Source organism: Anas platyrhynchos, chromosome 2 (genome assembly GCF_047663525.1).
Source record: "Anas platyrhynchos isolate ZD024472 breed Pekin duck chromosome 2, IASCAAS_PekinDuck_T2T, whole genome shotgun sequence".
NCBI classification, from domain to species: domain Eukaryota; kingdom Metazoa; phylum Chordata; class Aves; order Anseriformes; family Anatidae; genus Anas; species Anas platyrhynchos.
Window position 1 is genome coordinate 153,033,262 of NC_092588.1, and position 18,572 is coordinate 153,051,833.

Here is an 18,572-nt window from a genome sequence, read left to right on the forward strand (position 1 = left end):
CTTGTTCTTGGAGGTTCATCCAGATCTTTTCGTGTCCTGCCTTGGTACAGCAAATATAACTTGCCTTCCAAAACTGCATCAGATTGTTTTTGCTTTACAGAAAGCTAATTTGATGTGTAAAGGGATGAGCTGGACTAGACTGGAGTTTCAGAATGTCAGCAGAGAGCTCAGACCTTCCTGGGTGAGGGGGACCCTGTTAATTCTCTCTGAAATCTATCCACGCGTATTTGGTGGATGTGAGCAGAGTGACAACCTCTATCTGCTGTGCTGGCTGCAGTTGGTTTGGTACATGGTGTCCTTCACAGCAGTGAGGAGAGCAGGCCTCCTTGCTGCAGAGAGATAACAGACTCCTGGCTGCTTCAGGTTTGGCCAACACGGTCTATCCTTTACAACAGCTCTGTTTGGAAGGAACTGCTGAAACCAGAGAAGGTGTTCCACATTGCAAGTTCTGATAGCAGAGGCTCTTCGCCCCCTAAAGGGGGGTGGGAGAGCGTTGACTCATCTCTCTTCCTCTGCGTTCACCCATAAAATCCTGTCTGGAGCATCTGTGGGAGTTCTAGGAGCGTATCCATACTGTCTTAGGCAATGAAAATAGTTGTGCAGATGAACAGAATCCAACTGTACCTGTTCTGCCAGGAGTTGCCAAAAGATACCGCATCCATGAAACGGCGTGGCTTTGAATAAATGGAAAGCAGGAGAGACAAAGATCTGAGCTGGCGTGAAGATAAATGGTGGTGGCTGGTGAGAGTTCCCCAGGTCAAATCTATTTTAGGCTCTGTATCACCTCCTCGAGACTCTGGTGGCCTGGTAAGGCTTTCAGAGGAGTCTGTGTATATCAGCAACATTTCAGTCATCTGGGGAAATCCCTAGTCTTTGAGAAGGCAATTCTGGGACTCGATGGAAAAGATGACTTTCAAATTTCTGCTACTGGCTAGAAAATATTAACCAGATTAAGTAAGTGCTTCCTACAAAGCAGGGATTTTAGATTTTTTTTCCATGCAAGCACACTGTAAAACAACACACCTCCAAGGGTTTGAGGGAATCAGCTATCGTTTAAGCAACATGAGGCTTATGGATCGTGTCCTCTTGAGCTGTGGGCTGGAAGCCAGCATCAGATATTAAATCTCTTTTCTGGCCCCTAAATGTGCTTGTTGCGTTTTCTCAAGCTGCTCAGTAAGCACTGGGTATGTTGAACTGCGTTGTGTCTGCTGGGCTAACTTAGGAGCTTCGACTCTAAAAAGTGGAATTCCCTACTTCGTTCCTCCTAAGTCATAGTGTAGTACTTCTTAATCCCAGTGCAATAAATGGCAATGCTCTGAAACACAATCAGAATCCAAATTGGTCCTTAAACCCAGCTGAAGCTGGAAGCCAACTTTTACTGGAAGAACTTAGGGAGTAACAAGCATCCAAGTGTGTCCATCCAGTTGCCTAAAATTCATTAGGTGGACTTACTCAAGAAAGGGGAAAGAAGTAGCAAAAATTAAGAGCAAAAGCTCTCTTAAAAATGAACTGCTTGGACACTACTCTTCAAAAAGAAGCAATTTTACCTTCACCAAGCTCAGAAGCTGCAGTGCTGGGTGTGTGCTTCAGAGAGACGTGGGATCTCAGCCTCCCCACGCCCCTCAGGGATCTGGAACGCTCACCTGGGAGGGTGTTTGGGCTGGCAAAGGACTGGGGAGGAAAACAAATCTTCCTCACCTGACTATTGTTCCAGTTCCTTTGCCCAGTTCTCTGCCAAGAACAACTAGGAGCACGAGCAGTGGAGAATTTCCTCTTTAAAATAATGGAACGGGTGCGTATCTGAAAAACACCGCCCAACAAAGGCCGAGCTGACGGTGGCAGCTGTGGGCTGGGGTTTGGTGCTTGGACCTTCCTGTGCTGGCTCCTGGCAGCGCGTTCCTGACTTGGGCAGCAAGAATTCACCTCCTGGGCTGTCCGCTCCTTTCATACCATGGGACACACCCGCAGAAGCGGTTGAGCAGTGAGCAAGTGTCTTTTGCACAGGGCAAGGTGCTAAGCTCCCTAGGCAGCGTGCATTGCCCAGGCTGACACCACTCTGCTTCCTCCAGGGAGGAAGCCAGATGGCTTTCTGTAGGCTGGATGTGCCCCGCGCTCTGTAATTGGGCCATATGGAGGCAGATGCACACGAAGCCTGGCTGCATTCTTCATTCCTTGTTGCAAAACAGTTTCCTGCATTGTTTGAAAAGCTCCTTCTAAAATCCTGCAGTGTGTTTGGGCTGAATTGCAAGGCGCTGCAGGTTAACTGGAGGACAGCGATTAAACCTGCTCAGTGAATGTGCATTTTCTGGGAAATGAATTAACGAGCCCCGTGAACTCCTACATCTCAGTGCCTCCAACAGCACGGCTTCGACAAAGAATGTGCAGGGATATAAAGAACTTGTGCATTAAAATGAAAGCATTGAAAATGTCAGCTGTAAGTAACGACATCAGTATGGTGTATTTGCAAATCAGTACAGCACCTATCGTGGACTAAGGGAAACTGCTCAGTACTGGAACCAGTTTGATAGCAACTGGAGTCCTGTCCTTGGCTTTCCTAGAGTCTGATTTGCCCAGGAAATGCGTTGTGCTGGGGTGGACTAATGAGCCACTTGTGCTAGGTTCTGTTTGGATTGCAGAGAAACCTCATTATAGGAAGGAATAATCTATCTCCAGCTGATCAGGTATTTTAAATAGTTCCAGAGATGATACTGTGCACAACTGGTATTAATCTGGGAAACTGTAAAATTCGGTCTAATCTCATTAAGAATGCTTCAAGATTGTTTGGAGCCAGTTTAGTCAATGGGTTTAATTTGGAAATGATCCAGTTAAGAATTATATCCTGTGGAGGCAGAAAAACATCTGTCAGGCCAAAACACATGGTCGTAAATCACAGGGTGCTCTTCTGCATGCTGATTAAAAACAAACAAACACGCTTGAAACTTCAAGTGGCATGTATGGGATGGTCAGGAACCCATTCCAAACTGGAGACGTGTGCTGAAGTCCTGATCATACAGTGAATCTTCAGCTTGGAAATGCTGTAGTGAAGGAAAGGACTTCAGCAGCATGTTTGACTGTTGCATGGATTTATTCTTAAAACTACTTACAGGCAGTCTCAGGGGGGTGTTGGCTGTTGTAGTTTTAGTTCCTGTTTTTTCTGCTGGAGGCTTACATACGGTTTTGAAAGCCTTAAAACCGAGTGCATCCCGGAAAGACCAGATTTATGCTGTAAGGTATTTATTGCAGTGCTTGCAATGTTATCCCAGGCAGCTTTCTATACCCATCTTTCGGTATTTTTTGTTCGTTTGTTTCGATTTAAAGATACCTATACTTAAGCAAGTTCTTCCATAGAATCTCCTGAATCACTCAGGCGCTCTGGCATCCTTTCTTAGTCTCTCTGATTCCATTAAACATATTTCCTTTCTGGCTTTCCATGCAAAGATTTTTAACTGGTACTCTCTAGCATCCCCGTGACAGGGGAGGTGTTGCCCTTCGGAGCCCATGCACACGGTTTCAGTACCTGAGAAGAGCAGAGCCTTTTTCACCAGCCTGTGTGCTAAATGTGGATGGAGGAGACTCATCACAGGCCAGACCAAGGGGAGTTGTTAACAGAAGGTGACTCCTACTCCAAGAGTATTTGCTGCCTTCCCTCTGAAGGGGAGCGGAGGGATGGATGGTGCCTGTGTGCTTCAGAGTCTGCGGAGAGACTGCATAGTCCTTTGTTCCATATGGTGTAAACTGGGGTGTTTGTGTGAGCCCGATCGTGTTAGCAATACTTATCTTATAGTCCCAGCTCTTTAAAATATAAAAACCCCTTTTGTACTCGGAAAGACTTCCTTGAAGAACAGCGGTTAATATTAAACAGTGGCTAGTTTGGCTTGCGTTTCCCTTTGTGGTCTTGCACCATGTCAGATACCATTGTTAACTATAGATGAGAGCATCACGGGGGTGTGGAGGGACTTGGCTCTTCTCACAGATGAAGAATATTAAAGTAACCCTCATACTGGGGTGTGCAAAGTCAGTGCATCGAGCTGAAAAATCTGCCTTGTTCTGTAGTTACTCAGAATCTTAAAGTTGACATGGGGGGAAATGAATTGGTTTGTTGTCTGGGGAAGCAAATCATTGAAATCTTCAATGCTGTTGGTCATTCAGAGCAAATTTATTATTTAAATACTTTAAGTCTGCTTTATATCTTATTAGCTTGCCATCGAGTATGGCTCAGTTTAAGCTTTTTCTCTCTGCAGTGATAGAGAAAATAGTTGAGGATTGTTGTGGAGAAGGGTTTTACGTTGTTCTTCCAAAAGTGTGTGTTCAAAATTGAAATGACCCTATTTTCCCTCTGATTTGGGAATGTGCTTTGGACATGCATTTATCTGTTGGTACAGCCAGTGAAACCACTAAGATATTTTTTTTTTTCAGTGTCTGGTAGTTTCCTCTTACCTACTAATCTCGTTCTCTCTCTTTGCAGACTGCCGTTGATGTTTTTAAGAGGATAATTTTGGAGGCAGAAAAAATCGATGGGGCAGCTTCACAAGGGAAGTCTTCATGCTCAGTAATGTAATTCCACTGCAAAATCTGAAAACACTGGGAATACATTCTACCTGAAGAAGCAAAACTGCCCATTATCTTTAAGGATAAACTATGCTTCTTTTTTTTTTTTTAATTTTATTTTTATTTTTTTCTTCTGTTAACCTGAAAGATAAACAGTTGGTTTGGAGCCTTTCCCTTCAGATTATGTTAAACTCTGACTCCTGTGCAAATGGCTTCACTTCCATTTTCAAATTTTAAGCAATCATATTTTCAATTTATATATTGTATTTCTTAATATTATGACCAAGAATTTTACTGGCATTAATTTTTCAGTGTAGTTTGTTGGTTAGAATAATCATCAAAAATGATGCATATTGTTACACTACTATTAACTAGGCTTGGATATCAGTGTTTCTTTGTGTTAAATGTATACTTGTAAATAAAATAGCTGCAAACCTTAATGTTCTGTTCATAATTTTTTGTTAGTTGCCCCATGTCAGCTTGCTTTTATGAGAAATGTTCACCTACTGGCCTTAAGAGGAAGTGTGGGATCCTTGGAACCAATGGATTGACTCTTGCTTAGGCAATCCCAACCACTTTTTTTTTTTGCTACTAGAACTCCAGGGTGGCCAAATAGCTCAGCTGTATTTTGTGCCCGTTGATGGAAAGGAGATGCAAGGGGACACCTTGGTCTGATGTGGAAGGGAAGACTTGGATTTTGGCAGCCAACCCACGCTGTTTTTTTTTTCTTTGTGTAACTGTAAGAGCTGTGGAGGAAAGGGCACGCAGCTGTCCCAAGGAACAGGCCAGTACGCACCTGCACTGCAGACTGCTCCCGTCGCCTTGTAACTAGGAGCACTTTCAGGATGGAGTGGATTTATCCAGGTTACACGTGTAGACTTGCTAAGGAAACAAAAATGTCACTTAAAATAAATTGCACGTCTTGAACAAATTGATGTGAGTTGTTTATCGTGCATTTCTCTACTTGTGCATCCAGAGAGGTGGGTGGTCTCCTGGCACCTGGCCTTTCACTCTGCCAGTCCCACTGCAGCTCTGGACTGCTTCGCCTAACCACTTGCGAGCTTTTGCTGGGCTTTTGGACTCGGGGCTTGACAAGCCTTAAAACCTTAAGTCTGGAAACAAACGAATTCAACTATGTATTTAAAAAATGTGCAGTTGACCTACTTTGTATAGAAGAAGATGCTGATTTAAGGGAATGTTTTATTAAAGGAAGTGTTTTCTCATGCATTTGTGTCCATTGAAAACTTTTGATTCCTGGCAGGAATAAAATGGAAGGGAAACTTGCAAGGTTTTTGCAACCCAAAGTAGCTTTTGCATTTCATTCTGTTTTAAATGATGCAAATGGAGAAAGTCTCATCTCTTTCTTGTACAGTAGTTACCTATTGAGTACATTGCTCAAACTCCACGTGTGAGATTAACTGGCTTCCTGGACAAAAAGGTTTCTGAAAGCTCCTTTCTGTTACCTAAGTTCTCATACCCTTACAGAAGTTGAAATTCTACTGTACATGGTAGACCACAGCAGTTCAGCACCATCTGTGTGCTCATTCGGGGACAACAACACATGCTTTCATTTCAGAACCAGGATGATATGGGGCTGTGCAGCAGGTTTCCTTCACGAGAATCCAAAACCAAGGTAGTTTGGCTGGTAATGAAGTTGTAGAGCATTCAGAAAATGGTTTTCAGTGGAGCTCAGGGTCAACATGCGTCTGTTTCTTATCATCCTTCATTGCCTGATCCTGAGATGATTTCTTGCACAGCCAGTGTCTTTGGCATTGCATTCGGAACACAGTATCAGGGGAGTTACGAATTCCCCTGATTATTGATATATATGGCTTGAAATAGGCAAGTTTGGTATCTGACTTGCCCCGTATGTTGGCATCAAAAGGTGGAAGTTGGAGTACCAGACACCTCAAACATTCCATATACTAATTAAAAAATAATAATAATAATGCCTACGTGCACTCATAATCTCTGAAGCCTGAAAAGTTGCTGCATTAAAGCCTTAGCAGCTGGCACGCTTAAAGTCTTAAAGGGTGTGGATGAGGAAATGTGCAACTTGATGGTCTTGAGATACCAAAGGCCCTACTTTCAGTGGTGAAGCTTTTCAGGGGAGACCAAATGCTGAGGCAGGTTCTCTGGATTATTTGCAAAGAGGACTTCCAAGAAGTCATTTTACCTAAGAGCTGAAAAAAAAAATGCATCTAACATAGATTGTTTTCTTTGTCCTATGGCTGGCTCGTGCAGTAAGCCACCTGCTGAGGACTGTCATAAATGGTGCACGGGTTAAAAGGTAAATCACGAAGGCAATGGCAAGCTCTCTGGCCTGGGCTAGAAGAAGTTTGGTGCACACTTAATGGGGCCCAGCCTTATTTTTCTGGGATGGTCACTGGCAAGGGTGGATGTGCAAAGATCCTTTTCCTGGGGAGGAAATGAGCAAATTTTAACTTCCAGAAGTCAATGAATAAAAGTGGAAGTAGAAAGGGCGGCCTTATGCCATCACCTTACTGTGTGCTTTCACCTTTTTTAAAAGAAATGTGCTGCCTTAGACCTTTATTGGTACAGAAGTTGTGCTGCTGCCCTGTGCTGGTGTTACGGGCACTGATCCACCCAGGCTTGCTGGGCTTAGGTCGCTAATTAGCGCCGCTGTGCTGCGGCCTCCCGAGAAGGGGAAATCAACAGGATCTAATTAGTCCTTATGTAATCAGTACGGCTCATCTTCAGAGCATGCTGCTAAGGCTGGCTAATCTTCACAACCTCATCTAATAAGGTCAAAATGACTCCCCCTTGGCAGCTGGGGGCCCTGCGGCAGATGTCCTTCACGCACGGGCACGGAGGAGCCGTGGCTGAGCTGGGCCTGGTGCTTGGTGTCCTCAGAGGCCCAGCTGCTCCTGCTATGTCCTGTTCCCTTGTGAAACAAAATGGAAACTGAAGGGATTTCACCAAAAACCTGGGACTTTCTGATGTCTTCCAAAATGAGATCTAAGGCCCAGCTTGTTCTGCTCGCTCGTATGGTCCTGCTTGCTGAGATGTGCAGTGAGCTACACTAATACTGATCCCTGGGCAGACTTTTACTTACAATAAGTCCTTGCTTATTTTTTCAATATCCATCTCTAAAATACAGCTAAAAAATATGTGGCTTAATCCTACCAGCAGGTGCCCACTGTGAGGCACGGGGCTGTTTTTCACAGTGGGACGCTGGCCAGGGCTGAGCCATGATCCTGCTACAGAGTTTGCGCAGGCCTTAGGAGGTTTTTTGGAGCCTGTACTTCTATGTGGTGACACGGGGTGTGGCATGGACACGTAGTAGGTCACCAGGAGCAACCTGGGCTGGTGGGAAGTGTCCTTGCCCATGGCAGGGGGGTGGAACGAGATGGTCTTTAAGGGCCCTTCCAACCCAAACCATTCCGTGAGTCTGTGTCACGGGAGAGGCACCCCTTGTGGTGATGTTGCTGAGGTTACATCTTGGTGCATCTGCAATGAAAAACACATGTAGGTGGCTGTGTAGCTGGTGAAGCCCTGTCTAATCAGCTAGAAGTACCTCTTATTGAGGTACATGGAGACATCTGTGAGTTGTTAAGCTTTTGAAAGCAGTCAGATGCAGAAATGTACAGGGCCTGGTCTTACACTGCTTTGCAGATACTCAAAGCTCTTCCAGAAGCCGGAGCGGGGCCCTGTCAGAGGGTGCGAGGCAGCTTCTTGGCTGTTGCTCACCTAATTGCTATCTGCATGGAGTTGCGCTGCCCGTATGAGGTGCCTCTGAGCACGGCCTAACGCTAATCCTGTGCCCATAAACATTCCTGTTGGCGTTTGCTGGGTCACTCCTAAAGCTTTGCCTGCAGGAGTCACACCCCGCTCTCTTGAGGACATTTCTTTGTCAGGGGAGGAGCCAGGTTGGCTTCTCTCTTTACCTCAGGTATTCCAGCAGGATCTTCTCAGTGCCACGTAACGCAGCAGATCTTCATGGGCCCATCGCTGTCTGCTGAGCAGCACGGAAAAATCCCCACAAAAAGCCCATAAAACACCCCGTCGGAGCAATGTGGTGTGTCACGGCTGTGTTTGGGGCACTGCCCGGCCTGGGCTCATTTCTGCCATGCTCACGGCCTGGTCCTGAGGTGGGACATGGGGATGAGAGAGGGACCACTGGGGAGATGGTCCTGGGTGGTTGTGTGGGGGCTGGTAGCACGGCCACGTCTACTTCTGTGGTAAAACAACGCTCCTTGGGCAAAATTTCTGCTCAGGCCCCAGCCAGGTGGGGTCAGAGAAGATGTCTGTCAGCCCGGTGTCCTGTCATGCCAACGGTGTTGGCCTGGAGGGGACAATGAGAAGACAATGTCCCCAGGTCCACAGCCAGCCACCAGCTGAAGGGCCTTCAGCATCAGGGAGGGGGCTCTGTGATAGCCACAGGGTCTGTGGTAGCCACAAGGGATTTTTCTTTGAGTTTCTTCATGAGCTTTTGTGAGCAGCTGGCACCAGCAGTGTCCCATGGCACCAAGCCCTTCCCTCCTGCATCCCCAACAGAGCCATGGGGTCTCCTGGGGCCTCGTCCTGTCTCTGTCCTGCGCCTCTCAGGTGGGAGACACCAACAGGGAGGACACGTCCTGGATACCAGTGGGTGTTCAGACAGCTCAGCACTTTGGGGCACCTGGAAGCAAATGTCACCTCCAAGCCTGCAGCCACAACCATTGGGCCAAAACTGGGAACAAGGGGAAAACTGGGGGCTGGGACACTTGGGGACAGGCTGGCTGGGCACTGTTTTACCACAGAATTATTCTTTTTTCCCCATTTTTTTCATTTTTTTTTTTATAGCTCCTTATTTTTTCATATCTTTAATGTGCTTTCTCGAAGAAATAGGAAAAAAAGCAGTTGCGCCCTCTTTCTATCTCCTTAAATAGCTTCCCAACCTGCTGGGCAGCTTCTAACAAACTTAACAGCTGGGGTGGAGCCTCAGGACGTCCAGTCCCTGCAGATTTAATTACAGCTTGCACCTTAGGAGACACGGGGAAAATCCCACCGTGAGGCAGGGCCAGGGGAAACCTGGCTTCGTGGTTAGTTTGCTTTTGTGGTTATTTTGGGGTCCTGTTGGCAGTGAGCCTTGTGGGTTTTCCTCTCCGCTCACCGGAGAGCTGATGGAAACAGCTGCAACCATTTTGATAAGGGCACGGTTTGGTGGGGTTTGTTTCTTTGTTAATTAGCCATTTATTCATTATTTATTGGAGATGGAAACATGAGCAGCTTTCCTGCCCCCTTTCCTGTGGCAGCGAGGCAGGTTTGCTTGGGCTGGCCAAAGGATGCACGCGGAGGGGTGGGAGCAACCCACCAGGAAGGGAGTTTTGGGGATGGATTCGAAGCATCCACCCCGTGGGGTTTGTGGGCTGGGGCTTTCCCTTGCTTTTTGTCCTCAGACGTCTGTTAATGGATGTTTTTGTCCCTTGGGCCCAGCCCCTGCCCCAGCAGGGCCACCCAGAGCAGGGTGCCCAGGCCCATGGCCAGGCGGCTTTTGGAGCTCTCCAAGGAGGAGACCCCACAGCCTCTGGGCTGCCTGGGCCAGGGCTCTGAGGTGGTGTTTGAGGTGCCAGATGCAGACCATCTACGGTGACAAAGCCATAATTGCAGTTCTTTGGGAAATACTAATTTACAGTCAATGGTATTGCTTAAAAATCCCTCTAATCCTGCCTTATATATGCCCTTTGAAAGGTGAAACACTCATAAAAACAATGATCGTGAGGAACAGGAGTGAGCTTGTGAGCCCAGCCGCTGTATTTCAGAGGAGACGAGGTCCATGGTGTTCAGAGATGACATTTAACAGGGCTGGAAGGTCAACCAAGAAACCACTTCCCTGATGGATGGAGCACAACGTGCTGCTGGTGAGGAGTCTTCCAAGGACATCTGCCACACATCAGTAGTGGGGGAATGCTCTGGGAAAAAGCAGCAGCCGTCTGGTAAAGAAACAGCCATGCTTCGAGTGGCTTCACTCTCCTTATTTTCTTGTTGTCTGCTCTGTATAAGAATAAAATAAAAAAGAAAGAAATCCTTCAAAAAGGAGTAAATGCACACCACTAATTGACTGAAGCCCTGCCAAGCAAATCTTTTGTTAAATTGTCTGCCCGAAATCAAAACCCCGCGCTCAGCAGGCCCCGGTACCTCCAGTTCTGCCTACTAAGCACGGCCGCGCAAAGCCCCGGCTCCTGCCGCTTTGTCCCAAAGCCCTCGCGACAGCAGCCCCGGCTGCCCCCGCTGCTATATAGCGGGGTGGCCGACGGCTCCGTGGTTTTGGTTTTTGGCTTCCCCTTTTTATGGTCTTGGAGAGCAGCCAGCAGAAAATGTCTCAGTACTCAGGAAAAGTGAGTAAAACCCAACCGCTCACCTCTCGCCTGGGTGTCTGTGGGGTGAAGGTAGGGACTGGGATGACGTCCCCCATGGCACGGGCACAGATTTGGTAGAAGGGATGGGGAGGGTGCAGGGAAGGGAGCCGCTTTGAGAGCGGAGCTTCCTGTTTAAACATTCCTGCTGGAAATATGTGAGGGAGCGAGAAGTGCCGTGCACGCGGGATGCGCTGCCTTCCCAGAAAAACAAACACGGCTCGCAGAAAAAAAAAAATGGGGAAGGTTGCGTGCATGCTCCTCTTGGGAAGTGGCTAAAAAACAAACCGACCCCGAAATGATGCATCTGTGAGAGGCTCCTGTCAGCTTGACATCAGGGCCTGGCTGTGCCCCGCTCCTCACCACCGTGCCCTTCTCCTTCCCCACCCCAGATCACTTTCTACGAAGGGAAATGCTTCACGGGCAGGAGGCTGGACGTCTGCGGGACCTGCTGCAGCTTCCAGGACCGAGGGTTCCTCAACCGGGTCAACTCCATCTGCGTCCGGAGCGGGGCTTGGGTCTGCTTCGCCCACCCCAACCTCCGCGGGCAGCAGTACGTGCTGGAGCATGGCGAGTACCCCCACTTCCATCGCTGGAACGGCCGCGGCGACCGCTTGGGCTCCTGCCGGCCCGTGGGGATGGTGAGTGACCACCTGCAGCTTGGCCAAGAGCTTACGTGGTGTGGATGAAGCCTTGGAGGGGATGGAGATGCCACGGGGCACCAAATGCAATGGCCTCAATGGGAATGGGGTTACAAATGTGGTTTGCAGACGAGGTGGGGATGTCCTGATGGCACCGTGCGCCTTTTTCACCTGGGTTGCTGCGGGATGCTCAAGGTGGAGGCTCAGTAATGGGGCAAATGGGGGCCCAGAAGCTCAGCCCCAGGGGCTTCCCAAGCCGGACCCATGGAGCAGCTGCTCCAGGTGGATTTTATCTGAATTCTCTGCTATTGGAAAAAAAAAAATCTCAATAATTCCAGGCTACCACCGATTTTTTCCCCCAAAGGAAGAGCCCTCCCCTCAGGAAGCTTTTAAAAGCACCACCTGGAGGAAGGCATAATTGGAAAGGTAGAAAATCAGCCAAGAGAAGTGAAGCTGGGTTCCTTCTCCCTTTCTGATTCTCCCAGCCCTCGGGACCCCCAGGGCAACCACCCAGCCCACCTGGGCCTGGAGGGGTTTCTCGCCGGCCACTTTATGGGCACCTCCTTCCCAAAGCACCCCAGGACATGGCTCGCCACTCCTGCTTCTGGTCCCTACACAAAGGGATCTTTCCCGGGGCCCAGAGCCAGAGCAGGGGGTGCTCCTCCCCTCCTGGCCCCCTCTTTTCCCCCGCTGGATATCCGTGAGTGCTTTCAGCAGCGCGGATTCCCGGAGGAATGTTTGCTCGGGCACCGTATCCGCTCACCTGCTGTGGGGTTTGGCACCGCAGCCCGGTCGTTCCGTGCCTCGGTGTGGCTTATAGGAAGCACGCGTTTAGGTATTCCCTGAATTCGGCTTCAGAAAGCCCTTTCAGCTCGCTCTGCCCCCCCCGAACCTAGGCAGCGAGCTCTCCCCGGAGGAATTCACCTCATTTCACCCCCACTGGCTCACGTAGCAATGCCGCTGTGAAGGTTTCCCTTCCTGTTCCCTGTTTCACTTCTCTTCTTCAAGAAAGGCACAGCAGAACCGCAGATTCCTAATTAATCAGCTGGGGGAAACATTATGACATCTTTTTTTTTTGGGGGGGGGATTCTCAGGGAAGAGGTGGGCTGCGTGTGCCCACACGAGCGCAGCGGCTGCAGCCCGATGTGGCCGGGAGGTGGCACGAGGTTATGGCACGAGATTTTTCCCCCTGTTTCCACCCCAAAACACCCTTCCCTCTTTATCTCGCAGGAGCTGGGGGAACAACAAACCGTGGGTTGATTTGGTTTGGGTTTGGGTTTGGTTTGTTTTTTTGGCTGACTCCACTCCCTCTGCCCCCAGCACGGCGAGCACTACAGAATGGAAATATTCGAGGGGAGCCGGTTCAGCGGCCGCAGCATGGAGCTGACTGAGGATTGCGCCTCGCTGCAGGGGCAGGGCTGGGACAAGCCCTGCATCAACGCCATCAAGGTGTATGGCGACGGCGCGTGAGTACCCACAGGGTCCCTTCCCACATGCCCTACAGGGCCAGCATCAGGGTGAGGGATGCGGCTGCAAAGGAGCCAGCGGGGGAAAACCTGCTGGTGCTGGAGGAGTTTGGGGGAGCCTGAAAGTGTCAGTCAAGCCTGGGGTTTAAAGATGAATTTTGGCGACTCTAATAGTGATTTTGGTGACTCCAATATTGAGTGTGGAATGAGAGATGCTGCAAAGGGCATGATTTTTGCAGGGTGAAAGGCTACAAGAGCTCTGGGATACCTTGAAGGTGCATGAAACTGAAAACTCAATTTTTTTTCTTTTCTTTTCTTTTCTTTTCTTTTCTTTTCTTTTCTTTTCTTTTCTTTTCTTTTCTTTTCTTTTCTTTTCTTTTCTTTTCTTTTCTTTTCTTTTCTTTTCTTTTCTTTTCTTTTCTTTTCTTTTCTTTTCTTTTCTTTTCTTTTCTTTTCTTTTCTTTTCTTTTCTTTTCTTTTCTTTTCTTTTCTTTTCTTTTCTTTTCTTTTCTTTTTTCTTTTCTTTTCTTTTCTTTTCTTTTTTCTTCTCTTCTCTTCTCTTCTCTTCTCTTCTCTTCTCTTCTCTTCTCTTCTCTTCTCTTCTCTTCTCTTCTCTTCTCTTCTCTTCTCTTCTCTTCTCTTCTCTTCTCTTCTCTTCTCTTCTTTTCTCTTTTCTTTTTCTCTTTTTCCTTTCTTTTCTCTTTCCCTTCCCTTCCCTTCCCTTCCCTTCCCTTCCCTTCCCTTCCCTTCCCTTCCCTTCCCTTCCCTTCCCTTCCCTTCCCTTCCCTTCCCTTCCCTTCCCTTCCCTTCCCTTCCCTTCCCTTCCCTTCCCTTCCCTTCCCTTCCCTTCCCTTCCCTTCCCTTCCCTTCCCTTCCCTTCCCTTCCCTTCCCTTCCCTTTTTCTTTCTCTCTATTTCTCTCTTTATCTATCTCTCTTTTTCTCTCTTTCTCTCTTTATCTCTCTTTCTCTCTTTCTCCCTCCCTCCCTCCTTCCCTTCCTTATTTCTTGAGCTCACTGGGAACTCTGTTAGCCCTGAGCATTTGAAGCAAAAGTCATTTGAGCAGTGGGGTAGAACCAGCACCCTAAAGCCAAGAGAGAGCCCCCGAGTGTGCTAAGTGTTGTAGGACCACTCATTTACCACACATCTCTTTCGGACGGACCACATAAACCCAGATGTCCCCGGAGGTGCTGCAGCTCTGCCTGGTGCTGGTGAAGTCCTGCTTTGGCCATTTGGAGAGCAGAGGAGACTCAGTCATGAGAAACGAGGAGAATTTCAGCCGCAGGCTCTTTCCAGCTCATCCCCAGACCACAAGCAGGTCTGTATCACCCTGCGCATCCAGGAGCAACGTAAAGCAGGGCTCCTCTGAGCTCCCAGCAGTGCCCAAACCTCACTCCAATGTTTTTTCCCTCCTCGTTGCATGACGTTGGTTGGATGCAGAAATATTTTCTTCCCCTCCAAAGCCTGCGGACGGTGCCACGTGCCACGAAAACGCTGCTTGCTGCTCTCACGGGGGTGGCTGTGCCTGTGGGAAGTGATGATGGAGAGGATGGAGAGGAAGGAACAGAGAAACACCCGCCTTCAGCATTGTGTGGGACTGAGGGTGCTGGCACCTTTCCTGCTTTCTCCTTGGGGCTGGGGACACGGGGACAGAAACAGTGCTGGTGCAGCTTTTGGGGCGATGCTGGGAACGAGAGATCTGCTCTGGGGCACTCGGAGATGTTGCTGCCTCCGTGGGAGCTTGGCAGTTTGATGGCAAGCGGCCTCGCGCTTCCCACCTGCAGGGGATGGCTTGGAAATCACAGCTTTAAAAAGCTGAATTTGTTTTACGGTCTGGGAGAGAACGCCTAAAAAAAAAAGGGCTTTTCTGAACGCTAGCGACATAACCTGGAGAAACCAAACCAAACTTTTATTCTGCCCGAATCCCGCACGGGGAAGGATGGAGCCCCACTGCTCAATCAGAGCTGAACCTGCGGCACCCACCGGGCTCCGACACCCAACCCATCGGCCGGCCTCAGAGCAAGCCAGGGAAGAGATTTCAGGAAGAGCTGGGTCAGCAAACCGCAGGTTTTTGGTTTCCTCCTGAGGCCGAGAGGCTGAAATTGCCAGGTTTGTGGTGTATGTGTGGGTACAGCGAGCGAGAACCAGCCCTTCCGAGCAGGCAACCCCAAGCCATGGGCTGCAGTGTAAACACCTCGTGGACTTCATCACAGCTGAGTGTTCCTAGTGCTAATTACCGAGGCCCTTCAGACAGCACAGGGTGATTTTTAGTAGCCACTATGATTTTGGGGAGAAGCAGTGAGTTTCCACCAATGCCTGTGAGTTTCCTCTGCCCCCATCATCCCCGCTCTTCTTAGCATCCCTCCCCGGCCACGAGCAGCCGGGTCTCCTGCAGCCAAGGCCCTGCTGGATTTTCAGCAGGAGCAGCTGGGTTTGGCTGATCGGGATCCACACGAGGTTCATTCCAGCATCTTCTGGGTTTATGGGCTAATGAAACGCAGCACAGAGATGTTGGAGGTTGTGTGCTCTGTGCCTGGATCCGCTCAGCCCTGCTGGGCTCCAGGATGGGATCGTCTCCTTTCTGGGCTGACCTTGCCTCGGTTGCTGATGTTCTGGGGGAACGTAAATTTTAGGGAATAAAGGAAGAGCTAAATAAGCTGTACAAGTCCTCACTCATCACCTTGCACTGCCAATACGCTTCAATCCCATCCTTCTGCTCTTCCGTTCTTCTGTTTCGCTGCCTTCCCCTAAGCAGGGGGGCTCCCCAAACCGCTGGGCTCTCACCAGAGCAGGTCGTGCTCTCCGCTTCCATCTGCCCCAGGGCCTGCTCAAATGCTCCACTGACCCTGTGGACACGTGAACCAAGGGCCTGGAGAGAAACACGGAGGTTCTGGGGCTACGATGGGCTGCTCTAGCCCTGCACTGTTCCCTGGGGTCCCTCCGTTGCTGAATGGGATGGGGTAGAAAAGGAAGAAAGCCAGGCGTGCCTTATGAATAAGGCAGGGGTGTGTTCAGAGGAGAATGATGATGTGAATTGTTCTTAATTAAGCTGAAGAGCTGAGCACCTTCTCTGAAGGGTCAGGTACTGAGGGTGCACGTGGCCTCGGGGCACCCTGCCGGTACGCAAGCAGTGGGCAGCCTCCAAGGAAAACCTGAGGGTGACTTCGCAGTTCTGCTTCGGATAGAAACTGGCCTCAAAAAGTGCCAAAAAATGAACTTGGTTGTTTGTAGGGAAGGCTCAGGAGCCAGTTGTCTTGGCTGGGCACATTTTGGTGATGCAGGACCACTGGGACCGCATGGGTGGGTGCCCTCCAGAAGTGCAAAATAAATCCAGATGTGTCCAGGAGTCCATGGGGTGGCTCAACCAAATGCTCTAAGCTTTTCCTTTTTTTTTTTTTTTTTCTTTTTCTTTTTTTTTTTTTTTTTTTTGATAATGCTCATGGATGGCTGGTTTTATAAACAACATTTTTTTCCTAAGGGCTGCAGCTCTCAGCTCTGGGTCAGACTGATCCGAGCTCAGCAGCTGTTGTCTGACCCTGGAGGCTCAGCAGTCACTGGCCCGTGCAGGACTTAAAGGAGTTTTCTCCCTGGAAATCCCGCATGCAGTAGGTCCTAACCAAGATGTCACAGCTGAATGTCTGGCAAGAGATCGACCACGAAAACCAAATGATTTGGAAGATTAACCTGCTCCCTGTTAGGAAACATCGGAGAGAATTCCTAGGAAAAAGAGAAATTATTAAGCGTGGCTATAGACGTGATTCCCATCACAGCTGAAGAGGCAGCTCAAGGAGGTAGGATTTATTTCCAGTGCAGCAGGAAGGATATTTCTCCTTACAGTCCCAAATTTGTTTACCCAGGGGCTGAGGGGCCTTTTGGGGTACACCCCAGGAATTTTTTCTTGTCCTGCTTTTAGGAATTCTTCAGATTTGCCTTGCTTCTGGCCCCTGAAGTTTGGCTTTATGATATAAAATTTTAATTTATTAGATTTTTTTGTGGGACTGGTGTCCTTCTTTAGTGCTGAATGCTGTGAATTTGTTTCTGTCGTGTCTGGTGAAGATCAGATTTGTCACATCTCACTCTGCTCCCGCACAAACACACAATTCCTACAGCAATGAGAAGGGGGAAGGCTCTGGCTCCAGGCTTTGTTGCTGCTGTTACCCAAACCAACTTCTGCCCAAGCTGGCCACGGGGTGACTGCCAGGCTGTGCTGGAAACTCTTCTGGGGGCTTTCTGTGTGCTGAATGGGGCTGGGGCTGTGGGGCCTGGTGGTTTGCAGCACGGAAGCCCCTAAATGCAGCTGCTCAAGCCCAGCTTGCACAGTGGGGTTGTAGGGCCGCAGGTAACCATCCCGTTCTGCTCAGGTGGGTGCTGTACGAGGAGCCCAACTACCGAGGCCGCATGTACGTGGTGGAGCGGGGCGAGTTCAGCAGCTTCAGAGCATGGCAGGCATGCAGCTCAAGCATCCAGTCCGTCAGGAGAGTCGTCAACTACGTCTAGCTGAGCTCTCACCCCGCCACTGAGACCAGGCATCACCCCCTTCCTGCCATCTGGGCCCAGGAATAAATCGTTCAACATCAGCTTTTGGCTCTAAGTACATTTTTTTTCCCGTCAACTGTATGAGTTCAGGAGGGAACGGGCTTGCAACCTTTCTAAGCTTGAGTTACGCGCTGGGATTTCATTCTCCATGGTGCAGAGATCTATAGGGAGGACACGGGGTGATGGCACAGATCTCCTTCCAGAAGTGGTGGTGGCAAGGAGACCTGGGGAACCTCAAAACATGCTCCAAGTGTGGTTCTGCTCTGAGCTGTGCTTGTTCTGTCCCATCCAGGGCCACCACGCGACGGACCCGGCCAGCTCCTGATGCCTGGAGGGGGTCAGGGTGCTGCACACACACACTGTGATCCATCAGAGGGGTGCGAGCTGCTTGTGCAATGAGGGGACACACGTGAGGCTCATGCCCCGATCTGATGGACCCATGGGGCCTGTCTCAGTGCCATGTGCTGGTCCTGGTTCAAAGGTGATGGAAATAATTCCTCCTGACTTACTCTGAGCTTAGAAACCCATATCAAACCCAGCTTCCACATAAAATAAAAACATTTTAGGGGGGGCAGCAAAGCATGCAGTATGCCCACATAGGTCACATATGTGTTATGGGGGTATGGAAACAGCTAAAAAAACCTACAGAGTGACTCTACCAACGGTTCAGCTGACATTTCCCTCAGCAGCAATACAGGCAGTGATGTCCCCCGATGGACAACAGCTCCAGACTGTGCTGGCCATGTCCTGGGTGGCTTGCAGTGACACACGGTCCTCTGGGGCCCTAAAAATGTTGAAGCATCTTTGATGGATTGCAAGGTATTTCTGGGTCGGAAAAGAAGGCAGGGAAATGATTCATTCATTGAGTAGGATGCACAAACGTACAACTCATGCATCAACTCTTGCGTACTTCATTTTCTTTTAATTAAATGCAGCTTATGAAAGATTTTAGGAGTTCTTCCAGGATTAGCATTGCTCTTGCTTCGTGAAAGCTCTAATCGGCTCCCGAGTTCATATGAAAAG

General features: G+C 49.1%; 2 protein-coding genes across 5 annotated transcripts in view; both read left to right on the plus strand.

Annotated features, from left to right (window-relative positions):
* The window catches only part of RHEB (Ras homolog, mTORC1 binding), a 41,752-nt gene extending 36,764 nt beyond the window's left edge, over nt 1–4,988 (plus strand). For all 3 annotated transcript variants that reach the window (XM_038173541.2, XM_038173540.2, XM_027450393.3), the window contains one exon: nt 4,466–4,988. In XM_038173541.2, the coding sequence (XP_038029469.1) occupies nt 4,466–4,558 (93 nt within the window). In that variant the 3' untranslated portion in view covers nt 4,559–4,988. The remainder of the gene's footprint in view (nt 1–4,465) is intronic.
* A 152-nt stretch (nt 4,989–5,140) lies between these two features.
* On the plus strand, nt 5,141–17,590 carry CRYGN (crystallin gamma N). Of its 2 annotated transcripts, none has more exons than XM_072033859.1 (5): nt 5,141–8,660; nt 10,243–10,889; nt 11,300–11,548; nt 12,869–13,014; nt 17,375–17,590. In XM_072033859.1, exons 2-5 carry the CDS (start codon nt 10,842–10,844, stop codon nt 17,508–17,510), a joined length of 579 nt encoding a protein of 192 aa, XP_071889960.1. In that variant the 5' UTR covers nt 5,141–8,660; nt 10,243–10,841; the 3' UTR covers nt 17,511–17,590. The 2 variants fall into 2 exon arrangements, with proteins under 2 accessions (XP_071889960.1, XP_071889961.1); XM_072033860.1 differs by having other exon boundaries at nt 10,243–10,412.
* The last annotated feature ends 982 nt before the right edge of the window (nt 17,591–18,572 follow it).

Excerpts from the sequence above, each read along its gene's own strand:
- CRYGN (XM_072033859.1), top strand. The coding sequence starts at position 10,842 with ATGGTCTTGGAGAGCAGCCAGCAGAAAATGTCTCAGTACTCAGGAAAA. Across the intron at positions 10,890-11,299 it reads TGTCTCAGTACTCAGGAAAA|ATCACTTTCTACGAAGGGAA; the intron begins GTGAGTAAAACC and ends TCCCCACCCCAG. Across the intron at positions 13,015-17,374 it reads AAGGTGTATGGCGACGGCGC|GTGGGTGCTGTACGAGGAGC; the intron begins GTGAGTACCCAC and ends CGTTCTGCTCAG.